The sequence below is a fragment of the Varroa jacobsoni genome, unplaced genomic scaffold (genome assembly GCF_002532875.2).
Source record: "Varroa jacobsoni isolate VJ856 unplaced genomic scaffold, vjacob_1.0 scaffold_290, whole genome shotgun sequence".
Taxonomy (NCBI): Eukaryota; Metazoa; Arthropoda; class Arachnida; order Mesostigmata; family Varroidae; genus Varroa; species Varroa jacobsoni.
In genome coordinates, this window is record NW_019213192.1 from 277,190 (window position 1) to 297,470 (window position 20,281).

The 20,281-nt window shown below is 47.6% G+C and overlaps 1 protein-coding gene across 1 annotated transcript in view; it reads left to right on the forward strand.

The window, feature by feature from the left end:
- The first annotated feature begins 2,505 nt into the window (after positions 1-2,505).
- The window catches only part of LOC111259068 (protein tiptop), a 31,783-nt gene continuing 14,007 nt past the window's right edge, over positions 2,506-20,281 (forward strand). Inside the window, exon 1 of the mRNA XM_022830761.2 lies at positions 2,506-3,587. Within this exon, the coding sequence (XP_022686496.1) occupies positions 3,182-3,587 (406 nt within the window). The 5' untranslated portion in view covers positions 2,506-3,181. The remainder of the gene's footprint in view (positions 3,588-20,281) is intronic.

A 20,281-nucleotide genomic window follows, 5' to 3' on the forward strand; every position in this document is an offset into this window, starting at 1 on the left:
CAGTGACACGCTGGAGAACGTGGATTAACTTGTCCTAATAATTGCTACGGCATTGATGCAATTCGAAAATCTGAGAAATCTTCTTAGAGCCTATTGTAATGTGCTTAATTATCTAGCGGTGGTATACAGATAAAAAATGGAACAGGTTTAAATCAAGACGACACTTAGTTTTTACCCTGGTTTATTCAGGTGCTTTTATGCATATTCTATTTTAATGGTCGTCTGCCTCGTCGCGATTCGCTGTTGTACGATTTCCTCTGCAGAAAGAAGCACAAAGGTAGGTCAACAATGACCCGATCTGTGCACCTTTACGTTCGACTCGTTCCACTCCTGATGAATTCGGCTCCATCCCACAACCGGCAAACGACCAAAAGTCTGCCGGTTCGGTGTGCTCCTTTACCTAGTTAGCTGAGTGTAACGCGACACGCCATTTCTGCTGCTGTTGATGAAAAGTAAGGAAAATGTGTACCATAGTGCCTGTAGTTGTTGCAATGACAGCAGCAGCTACGGCAACAGTGAAAATGCTGCTGAGAGGCGCAGCAGCTGGATAGCCAGCCAGCAGCAGCGGCCGAGCCACACAGGCGATTGACGAGGCCTGCCAACGCTGAGTGACAACTCCTGCGGGAGTCCCCTTCGCTGCTGCTACTGCTGCGGGTGTTGTTCCCTTCTGTCGCCGTTCCTCCCCCCATCCCCAGTCCTCCCACATGTCCAAGTTGTTCTTCCCCGAACACCAAGCAGCCGCCACCCCTTGTCCCTAGAGCCGCTGTTTGCCTTTCGCTTCTCACCACCCCCAGGGACGTTTTTTAGCCTATCGGAGACCCGGCCTGTTGGGGCACTACCGGGTAGGCTGGGAAGGGGGCAAAGTTAGGGAAATACCCGATACAGAGTTTTGATGTATGGCTCTCTGTCATGACAGGCAGGCTCCCTTCCATCTCGGGGCCCGCCGAATCAGCGGACCTCGCCAGGGCCTAGCACGAACAGGGAGCTGCCTAATGGCAGTGCGCCGATTCTGCGCCGCTGCTTTAGCGGACTTCGTTCGTGCTGCCCCCGCCCCACTCCCCATACTCTCAAAGACCCACAGGCGAGCGCCACCGCCGCGGCCCCCTGGCTCAGCGCCCGTCCCGTTCAACGTCCGTCATATAATCACAAGCGAGCGATACACACGAGGCTCTCGCCTTTGAGGTACGGATGTCTGTCATGACAGCGCCGCTTGATGGGGGAAAGGGTCGGCCATCGCTGTCCGCTAACCCTAGCGGGCTATTCGCCATAACAAACACGGCGCGCAGGCAGCACTTAATGGCACTGAGCTGGGCCGGCCCGCTGTTTCAGCCAGGACGACCCTCTCCCACGGCGAGGGTCGACAGAGGAGAGGCGCTGTTGACAGCCGGAGCAACGTTGGATGGATCAGAGTGGACCGCTCAGAAGAGCACAACATATCGCCGAGTAGAGTCAGCGGCCAAGAGGGAGTAGTAGCCGCACATGTTGACTTGTCCCCATGTTGTCAATTGTGACGGCGGGGCAGTAGTCGAAGGCATAACAGTAGGAGTGAACTGCAGCAGCCCTAATCGAACCAGCAATACGCGTGTCGCATATAACACACGCTCGTTGTTTAAGTGCAAACTGCGATTGCGCGGGTTAAGTGCTATTACGACCACTGGCTACTACCTATAAGACTTCTGCAATTGGATCGTACCCATAAAATAATAACAAAGTATTATTAAATTGTAACCTTGCATTGCTACACTAACGGTACAGCCTGTCTTACGGCGATCATGCAATATCACGGTACTGCTATTCGTAATTAAATAAAGAAATAGTAGATAATTCGAATATCGCCGCATCGTGTGAATTGCATCACCACGAAAGGAAAAGTGAACTTGTGAGAACTCGTGCCCTCTGGATTATACAACAACTGATTCATCACCAACTGCGACTCTGTACTTAACTACTTGTTTGCTCATCGACTGGAAAGTTTAGCCGACCTTCAACTACGTCGACAGGAAGGAAACGTAAATAGTTATTTAGAAGGAGTGGGGGCACAACGATAAGCTTGTGCCGCAGCAATACAGTAGAGGGAAGTTGTGTTCCGACCAAAAGAAGATTCAACATATTAGCAGCGTTACCAACAGCCTGGGTTTGTGAATTACTGGGTGTATGTGTGTGTGTCGATTCTCTATTCGATTATTATCTACCTCTGCCAGTGCGTGAGTGCGTGTGGTGGTCGTTTATTACCAGCTTTGTCGTACTTCGTTCGATTATTATTATTATTAACTATTGTCTACGACTGCTACTTATCATTTCGAATTGTTGGCGTTGCTCAATAATTCGTCGTTTCGTCGTGCTACTGGCAACCATCGCTGAATTCAATGTACCGCTACTCCGAGTGTCAGAGGCGGGAATCATCTACAAGAGTTGACGGGCCTGAATTTATTCTACTTTGTCTCCTCATTTGCTGTCTGGTTGAGTGACTGACTGAGTGACTTTCCCGTCGGCATTCTTGGCCTGGGCCCTGTTTAGTGAGACAGTGCCTAGGTTCAACGGAGGTAGCAGGTTTCCGCCACCTGCTTTTTCCGGCACGTTTTTGGGAGCCTGTGCGCGAGCGCTGGCCGCGCCGCGCGACGAGCTGTTGGTCTGCTCGGAACGGGTTGTGGCTGATGCTTGCGCGCCTTCGCCCCTTGAGGCGACGGCGTCCCCAGACGGCGACACCCTGCCCGAGCCAAGTGACCCCCCCCAGCCGTTGTCCGGCCGCCCCCGCCTGCCGTCTGTCTCTTGTGCCGACGTCGACGCCGAGGCCGAAGTGAGCGCCGACGCCGAGACGTCGGACAACGATAATAGCGTCAGCGATATTAGCAGCAGCATTAAAGAAACAACGCAAAAGGAGTCGATTCCGACAGCATCAACATCACCAGCACTACAACAACCATCGATTAGCAATTTGCCGACCTCGAAAAACGCAACTGTTTCTCTTTGGGTCTCTTCTGCTGAAGAATTGTCTACCGTTACTAAGTCTACGGCGGCCGCTGCAACCGTTAAAGAGCCGCTACCGCAGCAGCGGCAGCAACAGTTAGAAAACGAAGAGCACAAAATCCAAAATCGAAGTCAACAGAATCTGGAAGCTCTGCAGAGTCAGAGTCAATCTCGGCCTCGGTCGCAATCACCATCACCGCAGCAACAACCAAAGATGGTCGTGCAACTTCAGGGGCTGCTGCCGGCCGAACAAAATCCAATTGTGCCGACAACACGCCGCAGGCCACGCAAGAGGCCGCCGCGCTCCTGTCGACTTGTCGTCGACGGCGAAGAAGACGAACAGCAGCAGTGTGCGGCGAGAAACAATAACAATACTAGCGCCAACAACAATAATACTAATACCAATGACTCCGTACAGAGTACGCACGCCGGTCTTGAGCATGAGACAGCGGGAAAACCCGCCGACGCCGAAGAAAGCGTTGAGGATCAGCAACTGCACCACGCCGGCGGAGTCGGGGGTGCAGCGGGTGGACACAATCAACCCCCCGTAGGAGGACATCATCAACATGGACAGCCTCTTTTCGTTGACGGAGCCGAAGTTTCACCTAAGAGAAACAAATGTAAGTTCGACTAAGCGTAAGGATAGCGTAGAAATGATACGATAGACGAAAACACCTATCAGAACGTTCTTTCTTGCCGTGCCCGTTATTTGCGTAAATATAATTATAGTGCGACGTATGCAATAGCAAATATATTCTTCCCGTATCGAGGCATTGGTGACAACAACAACAGCAACAACAACCGTTAATTGAGATTAGATGGACACTCCAAAGACATCAGAGGCAGAAATCGAAATTAGACCGCACAATGCCCTAAGTGGACTAGTTTCGCCATAAAAAAAATAACATTCGAAAATGTTTTACTTTTGCTAATAGTAATGATCGCACGTGATTTGTGGGTCTCCGCAAACCTCGATAACCCATTTTGTGGGTCAAGCGACATAGGAGGATGACATTCATAATGGGTTGGTAGTGTAATATATATACTATAAAAGCATATTTTTGATTTGATCGATGCGTTAATGTTCAAAGTACATGTTTTTAAGAACTGTGACAAATAGCATCTATCAATTGAAACTCTAGTACCTAAATGGGGCTTAGTGTCTCAGATCCTCGTCATTGACAATTCAAATTATCATAATTAGATCCTGGTATTCCTATTGCGACATAGGCCCATATATGTGGTTCACGTCAGCGTGTGGGTCGCCCATCACAAATTCTATTCTGATTGTGCAAGATTTCTATATTCACTGAACTTCGTAAACGTTACAAAAAATCCATGTATTTTTTTCATTTCAGCACACAAGTCGCCTTTGATATAGTGGCCGAATAAAAAGTGGATGGCTAGATACTTCCAACCCAATCATATCGCCCCTGACGGCACCCAGAATTTTTGTTCCTTTGAAACTTTTTAAAACTAATGGTATTCAAAAAAAGTAAGGAGAGCGCACGCTATGAAACTTTGTTCTCTTTTGTTTTCACTGCGTAATGTCGTCCTCTAACACATACATATCCACAAGTAAATGTACACAACGGGGTAGCACAGTATTTAACTCTTTTTGGGTGGTTTGTTTGCCGACTCATGTTATATTTATCGTGCGCTAGTATTGGCAAATGTCTGCGTAGTCTAGATATGTATATGACCGCTTAGAGTATGTGGCCGAATTTATGTCGTGGAGTTCGTCTATGTGACTGTCCCGTCGAGGGTGTCTCTTCCTTTGGGTACCGTTTAGTTCGACCATCTTTCTAGCTACGTGTACTGGCACCACTAGGGTACAGGCACAGGAACCATCTGTCTGCCACCGCTAGCGTTGGCCTGCCGAGTTGCCAGTAGCTCGGCTGGCTCAGCGCGTCACAACGATGAGTTTTCCCCTGCTGCTGCTCCTCGAACAGAGCGCGGCCGCTGCGACCGCACTGGCAGTCGTCGTGCCCACTTCGAGTCTTCGTTGTGGCGGCAACGCCGGTGGTTATGGCCGTGTACCTTCATCGTTCATTGGCTCGTTCGTTACTGCTGCTGTGTGCTGGCGAACTATGCCGATCTATGCGCGGCGTGTGCATGGGCCTGCGGCAGCGGTGCCATCACTCCAGCGTAAGCAGCTCTTTTTTGCCTTAGCTTCTACGAGTTATAACAGTTATATCTGTTCGCCTGGGTGCCTGACGGTCTGGCTGCTGCTGCAAGCAGCCTCTGTCTGTGCCATGCCACTATGTCGCTCAGTCGCCCAGCCGCCTAACTCAAGCCCAGCCAAGCAGTAGCAGGGCCATCCATCAATCATTCATTGGAGCCAATTTGACGTTGATGTATTCCTACAGCTTCGGCTGATCTTCTCTTCCCTGTTCTCTTCTCTCATAGCGGACGAAAAAGGGAGCTTAAAGAGAGAACGGGGGAGAGGGAGTGCGAAGCAAGCGCGCGGTTGCACCAACAGCAGTACCGCTCGGCGGTCGAGAATCGAAAGCTGCCCCGCTTTCTCCGTTGGCGTCGTCATCGGTCGCTCTCGTCGTTAAAAGCCCGTCGCTCCATTTTCGTCCCTTTCCTGCCAGAAAGATGGTGGCCCCCGTGGCCCACAAGGAAACAGCGGTCCGGGAAATGGCCTAGCCTCCCGGACCCGTTTAAACCGTTTATATCCGACTTGCAACAGCGGCGATGGTTCCATCCACCGTACACGGCCGTCGCGATCTTGGCACTGAGTCGTTGTTCAGAATGGCTTAGGAATGGAACCGCCGACTCAGGCGACGTTCGAATTTGCTGCGGTGGTAGCTACTGAAGTGGTTGAAGCGGAAACTGGCGAAGCTTGAGTACTGCCGGCAGCTACTTTTTACGAATAAAACCTAGTATGCTGTAGTAGTTACTGGTTCTAGCTTCTCTGCAGCTCGCTTCTTTCTACTAGCTTTATCTCGTATTCATGTACGGTGATGTACTTTGATGCGACAATGTAGACGATGTCGTCGCGAATGGCACCTAAGGACGACCACGGTGAAAAAAGCTAAAGGGTCCGAAAAAGGCCGCTCTGTGCTGTTTCTGCATTTTACGATGAATAATGTTAGGCAGCAGCAAAGCTATGGGGGCAAGGACTTTCTCTGTCCGACAGCGGTGCCAATAGTGACGCGTTGTAAGGTGATACAAGAGCCCTCCCTGATGGTGATGGTTAGCTCTTACCTTTAACCTAATGATGATGAAAGCGTACTGCAGATCAACCCTTTCCTCTCTTAGAGCTCGTTTTGTGATTCCGTCGTCTGATACGCATATGCGATATTTAGACATTTTTTCGACAGGATACCAAAATACAAAATTATACAGTATTACCATTATGTTTATAGGAAATATAAATTAGTTCTATAACGAAGCTAATTTAAAGTATGGTATTCGGCAAGCGTATTTATCGAAATGAAGTCACACATATTGTTTAGACAACGTACGCTCTACAGATTCCTACAGAATACATACAGGTAATGGCATTTTTTTTTTCGTAGGTGTAAATTCAGTCGATAGGTTTGACACTTATTCACGAGCATTGCATCTACTGCTGCTAAAGCGTTGAATGTGTGCATCATACATACATACATACTTGTGAGTACAGTGATGCCGGTACCCCTGCAGGTTCGGCGGTATCAGTCCGCCGATCTGGGTTGTCGCACTTACCTCGTTCGTTCTTATAGAGAAGGAAAAACCGACCACCAGTTGTCACAGCCTGTATGTGTTATAAGCGTATCTTTTGTGGCTTCAGTTGCGGTTTTAGCTGCTGTTGTTGTCCGGCTAGCGCTCGTGCATGTGGTACAGCCGATGGGTTGCTGAGATGTCGTCGTGCCATATCGGCCGAGCAGCAGTACACCATTCACACACGCGGCCTTATACACAGACAAACAAACAGACAGACAGCCACAGACGGAACGAATGAATCCCTTCACCGGCATCGACATGAGACGATGGCCATCTACTATACCATTGCCGCGCGATGGTCTTTCGTTCGCTGGGTTTTTCTCATCCTCTTTTTCACTATCGCCCTGCTTCCTCCATCTGCCTCTCTCATTCGTTTCATCCCTGTTCAGTGTATACTCTGTATCTATGTGTGTGCGTGAGTGTACGGTAACCATGTACAACAAGCATGTGGCATGTGGTGTGGTACTCTCACTGTTGCGAGATGCCGCTGCTGCGGTCTCTGTGTTCTATTTCTTCTCTTGATGGGCGGGTGACTATGTGTGGCCGTTCTACCACTGTTATATAGAGTTTGCTATCCCTACAGTTTGTGTATATCTGACGGCACCAACATCAGCAGCCCGGCTGGCTGGCTACCGCCTGCTGTTGCTGCCACCAGGCAGGTTTCTCGACCGACTACAAGCCATGCTCCGAGGCCGTTTGCCATCGAGTAGTCTTTTGCTTCGTTCTCTCTCTCTCTCTCTCCCCCATGCTCATTCCGGTTCTCTCACTCGCGCGCGCTTCGCCATCGGCAGGCCATCGGTGTCCATCAGTCATCTCGTGGCAGTGATGAATCCTCCTTCCAGCCGCTCACCACTCACTCAGACCCAGTCGCTGCTACTGCAGCTGCTGCCGCCGCCGGGTCCATTCCTCGTCGTCGCTCTTCTCCCCCTCCTCCTCGTCCGTATCTCTTTCTATTTTTGTTTCTCCCCCGATCACTCTCTCGCTCTCCTACTAGGATCTGCCTATTTCGTACCTCCTCCTACTACAACTACTACTTTTACTGCCTCCGATCTGGTCGCTGCTGCCGCCTAGGCACTACCGTATCAAGCGTCATCTCAGTATCAGAGCAGAGGCTACATCATGAGCACGACTCACTCACTCTGGCACTTCTCATCCGACGCAAATATCAAGCCTATATGCTGGTCACTCTCTGCGGCCAATACCGCAACATTGCCGACGATTCGGTACCGATTCGCCGTTGAGCAGTGAGTGCCGTTATTGTCACGATTACATTATCGAGAAGCATAATAACGTCGTCGGATAAGGGCAGAATGGCTGTTCTAAAAACGAATGGCCGGCCGCCATGACTGCGAGCGGCACAAATGGTTACAAACATCTTCGTGACAGCAGCCTGCATTTCCTTTATCAAGTCATAGCAAGCGGCATAAGCTTTTATGAATCAAAAGTACATATATATATATATATATCTCACACCCGTTGTTAATTTTCGGTAGACAATTGAACGCCATATATTTGCGAAGTGTCTACCTTTTGATTAATAGACTTCTGAAATCGTCTCCAGATTTTTATATCGAAAAACCCCTCTTTCTCGAAAATGGAAAATTTTTACACCTAAGCTTCTCTAAAAATGCACAGTCGCTCAGAGTGTAGGCAGGCAAGAGTGTGGTGTTTGTTAAGTGATATACTAAAATCGGAGTGACCCCGTGATTTAAAGACTCGAGAATGACTTCCTAACTATTAGGGCACAATTTACATGTGTTGACCCTTTCTGTGTCCTGCGAATGGGAGTCCTGGGACATCAAAGGACTGAAACGGAATTGTATGTATCTTCGAAGCTTATTCGGTGGGAAAATTCGACGTCAAACCGTTTCCCCACAGCGGGGTTTGCCTCTCGCCCGCTCTTTTCCCTTCTTGCGATCCGTTAAACGGGTACACCCATCACACATCTTTCCCCAAGCCTTTCCACTTGTCTCTTTCGTCTTTTGGCCACTGGTCTCTGTTATCCAAAATCCGGTTGCTTTTCCTTCGTTAATGTTTTCCAGCCGGATCCTACAGGCTGCCTTGCTAGAGGAGATAACGGTGTTGAAAGGCCAGTCAGATTCGCAGCCTTTGCTGTGAGCAAAGGCTTTTACACTGACGAAATACGCTGGCTAGGGTGAAGACGAGGGACGGCGGCTGCGGCCGATGAAAACAGAAGGCAACACTGGAGAAAACCTGCGCGCATGGATTTTCTCATCACTGGGTATCTGAGGGGTCTCTTCAATTGAGACAGGGGCATACGTTTCTGTCAAGCGTTTAAAAAAGCCGTGATTGAAAAACGAAGTAGGCCTTCTGAAAGCTGGGTAAGTTTTGGGTCCTTCGTCTTTTACCACACGTCATTCTGAGTGAAGTTCATGATCGTCATGTTTGGTTTCTCTCTGCTTTTCGCGCACCAATCCTCTCAACGCAGCCGACACCGCCGCTCATTCTCTTCGGTACTCGTACCCCTAGTGGCATAGTCTCTGTTGGTTTCGTCGTCATCGTTAGAATGGAGAGTAATCAATCAGGGTGATCTGTGACGGCGATCGGTGATCAATTGTGATATTGACTCTCCATTCAGCGCTCCTCGCGGGCACTACTACCATTGCCAGCAGCAAACCCAACAGCAGCAGCAGCATCACCATGACTACAACGACTGCTCGTTCGTCCGCCTGTCTTAACTGACGGACGGATATCCACTATGCCTATCCATCCCTCGACCGAATAGGGTCCAATGTAGGTTGCCAGGCGTATCAATACGTGCGTTCGCTCAACAGACACCCGATCAACCTGCCCTATCGGCCCTATCTCACTGTTTAGCTGCTTTACCAAGCAAGTAAGTCTAACTACAGGCGGGCAAGCGGCTGGCTGTATGGGAAACAGGCGGACAAGCCGATCCGTGATGGCTATCTAGCAACAACAACAGCAGCAGCAGCAGCAGCAACAACAGCAACAATAGCGGCAGATCTAGAAAAAGTCCAGGAAGTAAGAATAACGATAGTAGCGCCAAAGGCTGTCGAGGCGTTAAGGCAAACAGGCCACCGCATAATATTTTTAGCCTAATCGTCGGCAGCTGCGACATATCTTAGTGGAGGACTAAAACAACAGGATCTTGTCCACACTCATAAGTGGCCTGAAGTGGAAACGGAAATAGAGCGATTTCTGTTTATAAAATCTAATATTGGAAAGTGGACGTCTGTAAATGATGTAACAGTATCATGTATTGTTGTAGCAGTCATCAAAAATAGGGAAAGCGACAACTGCTACTGTAATAGATATGACGGGAAAGCAGCAAGCGGAAGATCGGTCTAGCATCGCCTTTGTCATCGTCGATGGATCGATCGATTGGCACTGGCGACTGTTTCTACCGATGCCGCCGCTGCTGCTCAACTTTACCCCCAAAACACGTCCATTCCCTTACACTTCCCCCCGTCTTTGTCATCGTCGTGGTTGTTACTGTTGCTACTGCTATCCACCCTCGCTCCCTCTCCATTGCTGCTGCTATTGTTGTCCTGTGTCCTGAGCATTCTTCCGATTGAAGCAATGCCGCGACGCATACCTAAAAGACCACTCCACTCACCTCCCTAACACCTCAAACTATTGATTTATACAATGGCGTAGAAAAGGCGTGCAGTACCGCGCACCTAATCGAGCAAGTTTGGCTAAACTGTTTTTTGTTTCAGTGGTATCTGTACTACCGATCATATAAATACGCTTCTACATATCAATATACATTTGTCCCCCTTCACGTGGAGCATGCCTTCGACGTTACATGTTCAGGATAGCTGACGCCCGATGGTTACCCCCAGCGGTCGCTGTTGCTGCCGTCGGGTTGTTCGAATGCCCCGGGTTTATTTGTTATCACCAGCACTTGTGTGCGTTGGCAACACTCGATACGGCATGCCACGTCACTATTGACAAGCGCCACCACAGCCACGGTGACGGCGTCAGCGACCAACAACGATCTAAACAGAGATCGAGTTCAATTCAATTCAAGCCAACTGAAGTCAACTCTCAAATCCCCGTCGCTTCCGTTGCTACAGAGCCTTAAATAACAAATGCATTGAGAAATTGCCCTTAGTTCCCCTTTTGGAAATCGCTAGCTGGCCAGCTCGCCACTAGCTTAGACAACCTACCTACTAGCAGCCTGGGGTTCGAGCGATCTAATATATATCTCTCCCTTGTCCCTCTCCTAGTCAGCCACTTCAATTTTGTAGTTTCTTGCTATTTGTCTCTCCCCCAAATTTTTGTCTGTCTGTTTTTATGGAGGTGAGCGAAAAGGATCCCCCTCTTTTAATCGTCATGTAGCAGCGTCCTGGCGTCCAATAAATCTATACCACACCGTTGGACTGTTCATGAACTATTTAATGATCTCATCGATTAGTTGAAGTGGTTTGACAATGTCACATTTATGCAAACGCGTGTGGGGCAGTAGACGTTTCATGCAGAGCTTAATTGATCTTCATCATTGATATTTTGCTGCTTCGTGTGCATTTGTTCAACCTTCATATACGAAGAATTAATAGATTATTATTCTTAACGGCTTTCGCCTTTGTATCATGTATAAATGCGTTTCAAAATACATTCCCATCATTCTATTGTAAATGGTAATATATGGCCCTAACGGAATTCCAGCGACGCTTACTTACGGGTGAACGCTTGTCCCACTTAGGCTCTGGCCGTGATCAGAGTCGCTGGCCAATCAGTGCACCGACTATTGAACCAAAATCACAGTAATGTCGTCGTCTTTACCGTCCGGCTGGCGCTAGCGTATCGTGTTTTGTTGTTTTTGTCTATGTTACACTAGTTCAGTATCTACGTTCCAGCGTACGCAGTAGCTGTGGTAATCATATGCTGCTATGGCATTCGACTTCGATGGCGGCCACATTTTGGCCAATTTTTGGCAGAATGCTTTATCAAAGCTAACAATATGTCCCTGTCTAAGCGATGACCGGGCAGCCGGCAGGGGACACGATTCATCAGTTGTAAGCGCTAGTGAAAGCCAGTTAGAGTCAGAGAAACGAACAAGCCCATATGGCTGCTCATATGAACGGAGCCTGCCGTGGTCTCACGGCTTTGTGAGAATGCTAACTACTGCCGGGCAGGGAGAAGGGGGGAGACTTTTGACGAATGGCTCTCGATTGCCGCTGCTGTTACTTTTCGCTACTTACCTACCTATCTATCCACTGCTTGTAATGTTACTGGTGCAGCGGTTTCCACTACTTCCACCGCTACGGTCTCTAACCTTTGTGAGGCCGCGCGCCTTACAACGGTATAGTTCGTGCGTACGTTCGTGCGTGTGGATATATAGATACATATGCAATGTCGCACAGATTTATATTTTCTGAAGAATAGACCCTCAAACAGGAAGCAAAAAAGACGTGTTCGCAAATGATTGCACAAATAGCAGCAAATGTACATGATAGAGTATCTAGAGAAATGCAGAGATTAAAGACGGCAAATAGTTCTACCTGTCTGTTTCTGTCGAAGAAGGTTAATGGGCAAGCATCGCGATGCCACTTAATCAACTCATCGGGTGCTGTACTTTCGGAAGGGTTGAGGGCTGATGCTGTTATGTAGGTTTGTTCCCATCAAACTAACGAGGCCTGCGTGCTTTTGTGTGTGGCTATTATTGCGCTAACTGGCATTTCTGCTCACTCCTGCGCAAAAAAAACGCACTTTGGTCAACACGATTCTATCACTTAAACTCTCTCACTCTCGTCCTCTTTGTCCTGTTTATTTTCTCTCTTCCTGGCGAAGAAAGTCAAAATGCTCGCCGAAGTTTCTAACTCTTTCGTGCCTAGCACTTCGCATCCATACTTCTGGCACGGTTGAAGTTTGCATGCTAGCTTCGCCCTCGTAGTGTCCGTCCCTAATGAGTTCACTTGAATTACCCTACGCTAGCTAAATGAGACTACGCTTTCTTTGGTGGCCAGAAGAAACACCGCATGCTCCAGAACAACCGTAGTTTCATTGTGACCGTCCTGGTTATTGCGAGACGCCAGCGTTTACGAGGGCGAGAGAGACGTTTGGTTAGGTGCAAAAGTTGTGGAAGGCACCGGTTCTCCAGATCAAGCCTACAAACCTCATCGGGCTGTCGGAAAAACGGACCACGTTAGGTTCTTCGTGCCGATATGTTAACATTATAGGAAAGACATGCAGTTTATGAGAGGTACTCCATCTTGACTCCCGCTGGCCGTGTGACAGAAATGAACCTCTTGGCTTCTAACGGGAACTTATACCGTCCGATTTATCTCGAAATAGACTGTTGAAAAACCAGTCGTCGTTGCTCAGCGATATTAACTCGATAGGATAGAACTCTTTGGCTATCCATTTCGATTTGATGTGCTCTCACTGTGACTGATTGTCTAATTGAGAAACAGAGCGCTCTGTCTGGACGAATCACATACTAGAAGATATATATACTGAACTTACGGCTATGTAGCATTTCGCTATTTCATTCATACAAGAAGAACTATTATTAAATGTACTTGTTAATGTACTTCTAATTAATACTGAGCTCGGCCAATTATTAGCTCATTGGCAGATAGATACAGCATTGTAGCAGATTTTTAAAAAACGGGCTCACTTATATCTTTAGTTAGCTCACTACTCGTCAACTTGCGCTAATTGTGGTCGTACTTCAGAGGTTTCGTTGAGAGTTGCATACAACCACAACGATGGCAGGCAGAGAATGAGAAAGCAGGGTGAGTGAGCCTCATGTCCTTCCTCTGTTTCGCGATAAGGCGATTAGGAAAAAGCGAAATTTACAACGAACTAGTAGTAACGAAAAACGAATTTCGAACAAGATAATGCAAATAAGCGGAAGCGAGCTTTAATGGGTCAAAATCCGTCGAACGCCACATAAGGGTTGTGACCCTGCTTAGCATCGGCCTCGTTGTATGGAAGATAAACGCAGCCAAGCACAGTCAGACGCTAACATATGTGGATAGCGTCATTGCTGCAGGAGTGTCCATGCTCGCGTAAACATATCAACATAAAGGAAACAATTTATACTTTCTGACTTAGACGGATTTAGTGGATTGTGTAAAATTTATGATAGGAAAAACCTTGACAGGTGCCTTCTGGCAAGTGTTTTCATATATATATATATATATATATATATATATAATTAGGGAATAGCACGATCTGTTTCCGACTAGTGACAAACTTGAAAATCGTATGAAAACACTCTTCGTAGTAAGTTAGTCTTGTAAGCTGCAGGAGATGCTTGACTGGTGTAATTACTAGCTCCATGCAATACTATTTTTAGTATCCAGAAAGCTATTTATGTGAGTACCAGATGGACGGCTTTTTTAGCTAATGATCAGATGAAAATAACTTGATTTGCACTCTGCTACAGCTCGAACTTACCGAACATCCATATAAGTTCCTACAAAATGCACTGACTCGCGGTGACCCGTAACTCTGCGTATTCGCAGAGGATATAATCTATGCAATTTGTATAACGGCCCCGTAACCGGCGGCCGTGGCTTGTGTGATTTCATTTGTAGAGTCCTATGAAACGAATTGTTCCTTTTGCTTGACGATCTATCTTGTCGTTAGGAAAAACTTAAGGGTTCTCACGGCTGCCTCGCTTAACCATCCATAGTGTTTATGCTCCTTCTGCGAACGTATGTGTGTGTGTTTAATATAACAAACCCTATCTGTTTGGCGTCTTCTGTGGTCTACCCTATCACCATCTATCGTGATAGTGGCGCTGTCGCACTGTTATCCATGCCGCTTCCTTCAGGCTGAAGACGCAATGATGTTCAGTGCTCCATAGAATAGCATTGGTATTTAACAGCAATGGCAACGACATTCAATCCGCATCTTTATCAAACGAGCCATACTGCAATCCATTCTTCTAGATGTTGCCAATTCAACCAGAAACTTCGTCGTCAAAATGAAGAGTCACTCAATCGCTTCGGAGGAGCGTCTTTTCCAGAGGTTGCTTTTTTTCGTCGAGCGAATTGTCGTTTGCATCAGTTCAGCGCCCAGTCTATTCTCTACGCTACTTGTATGGCTGGCTTTCTTATTTCCGTTGCGATTGCGGAAATACTTCCAGTGTCACATACTCGAATGGAGATGATGCCTGTATGATTTAGTATGAAGGCCGCCATGCTCAAATTGTTAGGATCTGAGCTGATTGATTTGTGTGACCATTGAGTCGACATCGTATAGTCAGCCGAAGGCAAGGCTTGGCTGACTTTCCGATTGAGTCGGCCGGCCGTTAGAAGTGCTGTTACCAATAGGACGCCGCCGTCGATGCTGCTCTGATGTGTTTGCCACGTAGCAGCAGTAGAACCATAGTCTTGTAGCAGTCCATGGTGGCGGTTCGCTGTATCGCCGTTTGACGTAGTTGTGGCTGTGAAGCCGCTGCTCATAATGGCAATGTTTGGTATACATCTAACTTTTCCGTTGGATGATGGGGCAGCCAGGCCAAGGGCAACAGTAGCAGCGGTAACAAAATTGAGCGAGTGGGTACAGTAATGCTTGTGATGTAAACGAGACGATCACTACACTTTCTCAAGTGCGTGAATATGTATCTGTCTATGTTTATGTTTTTGCGTCGACGTCCGTGACGTAAGACTAATATCGCTATTGCTGCTCCTGTATATCGCCACCGTTTTCACCTAACTACATTTAGCTTACCATGCTTCGTTAATCCGCTGGTCTGTTGGACCGTCAATGAATGCGGTTAACATCGGTCCCTGTCTTTCTGATTCCTTCGATTCAGCTTCACTGTATTAATAAGCAAATAATTATGAACGCCTTTAGGAACCTTATTCATCTCCTTTCACCAAAGAGTAATAGTCCTATACACATGAACAGGATACGTAAAAATTATTATTATCTAGCTTATTTAAGCATTATCATCGGCGCTGAGTTACGTATAGCGTACTGATGCAAGACATCTGATAGTGGTCCTAATAGTTACTCGGGCCTTGGCGGTGGAGAAATGAAGCGGATGAGCACAACGGTCACTTTAGCTACTCAGGTGCCTAATAGGGACGCAAAGTTCTGTCAACCTTTCTCCAATGTGTGTTGTGCCCTTCTCTAGCTACCTCTCCATTGCTTCGGTGATGCCCACAACCTAAGAGATTTCTTGAGCAGTCACACGTCGATCATTCATCACTAAGTTTTCTACTGCGTCGACATTTTCCTCACACACTCGCTGGCTGCTTCACTGTCACCACGCCATACTTGCAAGTTTCAGCAGCAGCAGCAACAGCAACGACGTTCACTGCGTTGATCGTCTTTTAAAGTTGTCTTCTTGAGCCATATATTAGAACCAAACGATCAAACCAAAATCAAACAAAATTGAAACGCACAAAGAGGTAGATTTTTTAGGAAAGAAGTTGACCAGTCATGAGATCAATGTAAATGTGGATCGACTCCATTGCTTCCCTGTACACTCCCTATATTTAACTTATGATTGTTTTCTTGCAATATAATTGTGTAGATCTGATTGAGCAGCGATATCGACTACACCGCGAAGCTAAAGCCTTCCCTGGGACATTATATGTACGCGTGCATGTGTTTTGTTGTAACAAATTAATGCCTATACAGGAGTACGGCGCCAAATGGGAAAAGCTATAGGCCAATCTAGTACGTTACAAAGGGAAGATTGATTGATTTACGAAATTTCACAAAATTCTATGAGGCTATAGCGGGAACCTGTAGTAATTCGTAGTAGAGGACAAAGCTAAGATTTCAAAGGATCGGACGTTTCCTAGCTATAGAATGCGGTAGCCAAACAAAAGTTCTATACTAACTACTAAGTATATCTCTTGTAATGCTCTATTGACTATGCTTCTAGCAAAGTGGAACGTCGTCATCGTCGGAATCGATGTCAGAAGGACACAGACAGCGTTAGCTATACTACAAAGTAGTCCTGCTATATTTAACTACAAGCTGTTATTATGATGCCTTCTACCTTTCGAATTCGCCTCTTCTCCATAGAACAACGCGAGGCGCGGCTCCGCGTGTCATTTACGCAGCAATAGCAAGAAAAAAAAAGAAATCATACTCATCGTTCGCTTAGCGGCGACAATGGCGGTAGCCGTAGCGAACACAACGGACGGGCAATTAATAGCGATAATGGTTTCGCTTTACTATTGTTTGCTTATTTCTGTTTCCACCCGAATCCGAGTAGACTATGCATCTACCTTCCTACCTGCCGACCTATTTGGGTAGTAGCTAGCTAGTTAACTGGTAGAGAATCAACGCGTTTCCTGAATATGCTGTTGAATACAGATTTCGATTAGATCTTAAGCTATACTGACCGGCTATACTGAATGCACCTACGCGCTGGAGCAGGCTGTGACACGAACACGATCGACGACTGGAAATGGGGTGGTGTTTCGCAATAGTCCACCAGTCGGGCACAGTGTCCTACAGTTGTCAGGGTCCGAGTTGGGTTTGAAGTACGAACTACATTACACGTCTCTGAGCCTGTTCAATGGTTTCCCTCTCTCTCTCTCTCTCTCTCTCTCTCTCTCTCTCTCTCTCTCTCCCTCTATCTATGAACTGTGAACATAAAGATAGGGTAGGCGAGAGGAAGATCGGTTGAACCATCAACTGCAGATCAGCAGCAAATGCTGACTTCTGTAGGCGGGCGAAAACAAACGGGAGGAGCCGTTTGTGTATCTCTACCGCATAGGTTGACTCGTGCATCCTGACCCTACTATATCCCTATACCAAGAGGAAGATGCGCAGAGGCGAAAGATGGCATCTTTCGCCTTCCACGCTATTTCCACTGCTGTTACAAGAAGTGACTGCCTTGTTCATTTGGCCATCTCTATCGACTCCCCCCCGTCTCCTTCCCTTTTCCTTCCCGTTCGTTTCTTTTCCTTTGAGACCTGCCACTCTTAAGGCCACCGCTGCTGCTGCTGCTTTTAGCTTGTCGATTTTGTCCGTCGGCGGTTCGGCCGATTCTGTTGTCGTCCCTAATGATGCTGATGCTGGGCACGATGGTGAGGCGATGCCGCCCATAGATGGCTGCGTTCTTTTGTGAGTTGTCGCTCGGCTTTGCGCTGGTGTTGCGCCAATGGCTGCGTCTGTAGGCCGAGAGCGTTCAAAAGGAAGGTGGAGAGTGTTGTTCATTGACTGTCACTACCTTTGAACGGTCGCCACTGTCTTCTCGCCTGCCTGCTCACGGTAGTAACTCCCTGTTGAGAATAAGTGCTCCGACCTATTTGTTGTTCATCGGTTCCCTCGCTTTCTTCGTTTGGGTTTTTTTCTTTGAAAACCAGCTCCACCTTCTAGCGAATAATGACCGAACGCACCGGTCTATTAAATGAATATGCGTCCGGTGGTTCTGATAGAAGCTATTTTGTCAGCGTCCTGCTCCTACTAGCGCTGTTGCTTCTTTGGCTGTTAGCGGTGACGAAGGCCGAATGTCGATGGTGGTGATGATGAGGGTGGAAAAATGTTGACTTTATAACAGCATCATCGATAGCAGCAGGCAGCAGACAAATGGCCGCTTCACTCATTATATGAAGGAACGAACGAACAGTTCCACCGAACTTCCATACGTTCATTGGCAAAGTTTATTCGATCAGTCTTGTAAATATAGGGGTAACAGTGCCCTCGTAACAATTACGAGCTTGACTATGTACAACCTACGCGATCCTTGCATAGAAACAGGCAGATCGATAGGTGGAAATCCTGTGCTTACGATGTGTTTTGTTTATATAATACGCGCATGCACCATTGTTACCGGAGTCGCAACAAATATGTCAGAAGTACGTTGTTGTGTGTATGATTGTCAGCGCAAAAAGGCCGCGACGACGAACGCCAGCGACAAATAACGACTTCATTATTCGATTCTTGACCGCGTTCGGTATGATGTTGCTGCCGGTGGATTTTGCTGGCTCTCTCTTTTCGTTTGCTGTCAATAGTCAATGACAGAGGCAAGCGGTCGTCCACCACTTCATAAAAAGCTCCTAGTCGTTGCTGGGTGCCAAATACCGCCCGCGGTTCAGGATTTACTATCTGTCAAGGATGCACCGCCAGCCACATAGCCCAGTCGATCGTCCGAACGCTGTTACTGCAGCTGCACTAGCAGAAATAGTACCGTACGAGAAGTCAGTCTTGCCAGTCAAAACCAAATTGGGAAAGGGCTGTGCGTAAAAACCGACGTGCATCGACGGTGACGACGGCGGCGGCGGCGGCGGCGGCGGCGACGACGACGACGACGACTCGCGTACGTATGCGCCGCGAACCGAGCGGTTAGACACACGACAAAGTCACACAAGAAAAAAAGAGACAAGCTAAAATGAACATCATTATTAACATCATGAAACACTAACATCGCGCTCGAACACAGACGGATAGCGGCTACAAAGAAAAGAAGGAAGGGCGTTTTCGTTATAGTCTATCGCTCAGTTTGATTTGAATTGAAATATCTATTCAGCTTTATACGCATCCATGTATAAATAAACAGGAATTAATTCGAAAGAAGGGGAGAAGGATGCAGCCTAAAAAGATATATTTTGTTCGCGCTTAGAACCATTTGTGATTATGTTATGAATACAGTGCACGAGAGATCGAGCTCGACCTAACGCAAAACTGACCCGTGTTGACGCTAGAATGATAGTATTCGTTGTGTTTGACATAATATCTGCCGTTGGGTTGACGCGGCTGTTACGCGCTTATTTGCTTACTTTGTTCACCCGCATCGCTGCTCCGTTTCATTTGAGCTGAGCCTTGTCCTGACGCTGGCCGCAGTAGTCTATGGCCTAGTCGCGCCTACTAAAAGCTACTAACTTATGAGCTGATTGTGTGTCCTCCATGCGTGTTTGTGTGAGTATCTGTATGTGTTTGGATGATCGCTAAAGCTATCACTGCTCTGAGCGTTATGACGCTCTGAGAGATGCCAGCGGCAGTGACTCTCAGTGGCTACGAGTGTGATGGGCGTCATTGATGTATCGCTGCCCATCAGGAGACCTTCTAGCTGTTCGGTGATCTAGGCGGATTGGCGACAGAAGCACCACTGGCAGCGGCGTAGGGTGGAAGGGGTGGAGGAGAATAGAACAGACGAATATTTATGGCGTGTTTCATCTGGACTACGGCTGCCGCGGAGGCGGATGACTTTATAACTGGTGGAGACTAACTGCTTCTCTGGCCGTGGTGAAGCAATCGAGTCGCGGTGACGATTTAGAAGCATGGGGCGAATGGGAGGATAGCCATTGATACACACGGGCGAACAGCCTATGCAGGTCGGTTATGAACGGGCGATATGTTCTTATGGAGCGTTGCACGACTCTATGCTTTAGCATGGACGTTTGACTCTTCCACTGATCAATGCTTTGAGATCCCTCGGACACAGAAGAGGGCGACAGATGGATCTGAAGCGACCGGATGACTGGGAACGAGAGAGAAGTAATAGCGGAAGAGAAACACAAAAGGAGATCTCGAATTATCGACGGAAGCCCGCACGTCTAACGCCACGTTACTATGGCGCTAGCTGTGGGCTGACGTTGATCGCTTGATCTGTCGGTGGGCATCATCTCGCTCTTCGCTGCGCGTATTTCGTTTGCTTACTGTCGAGATTCATGTTGTCTTATATATATAT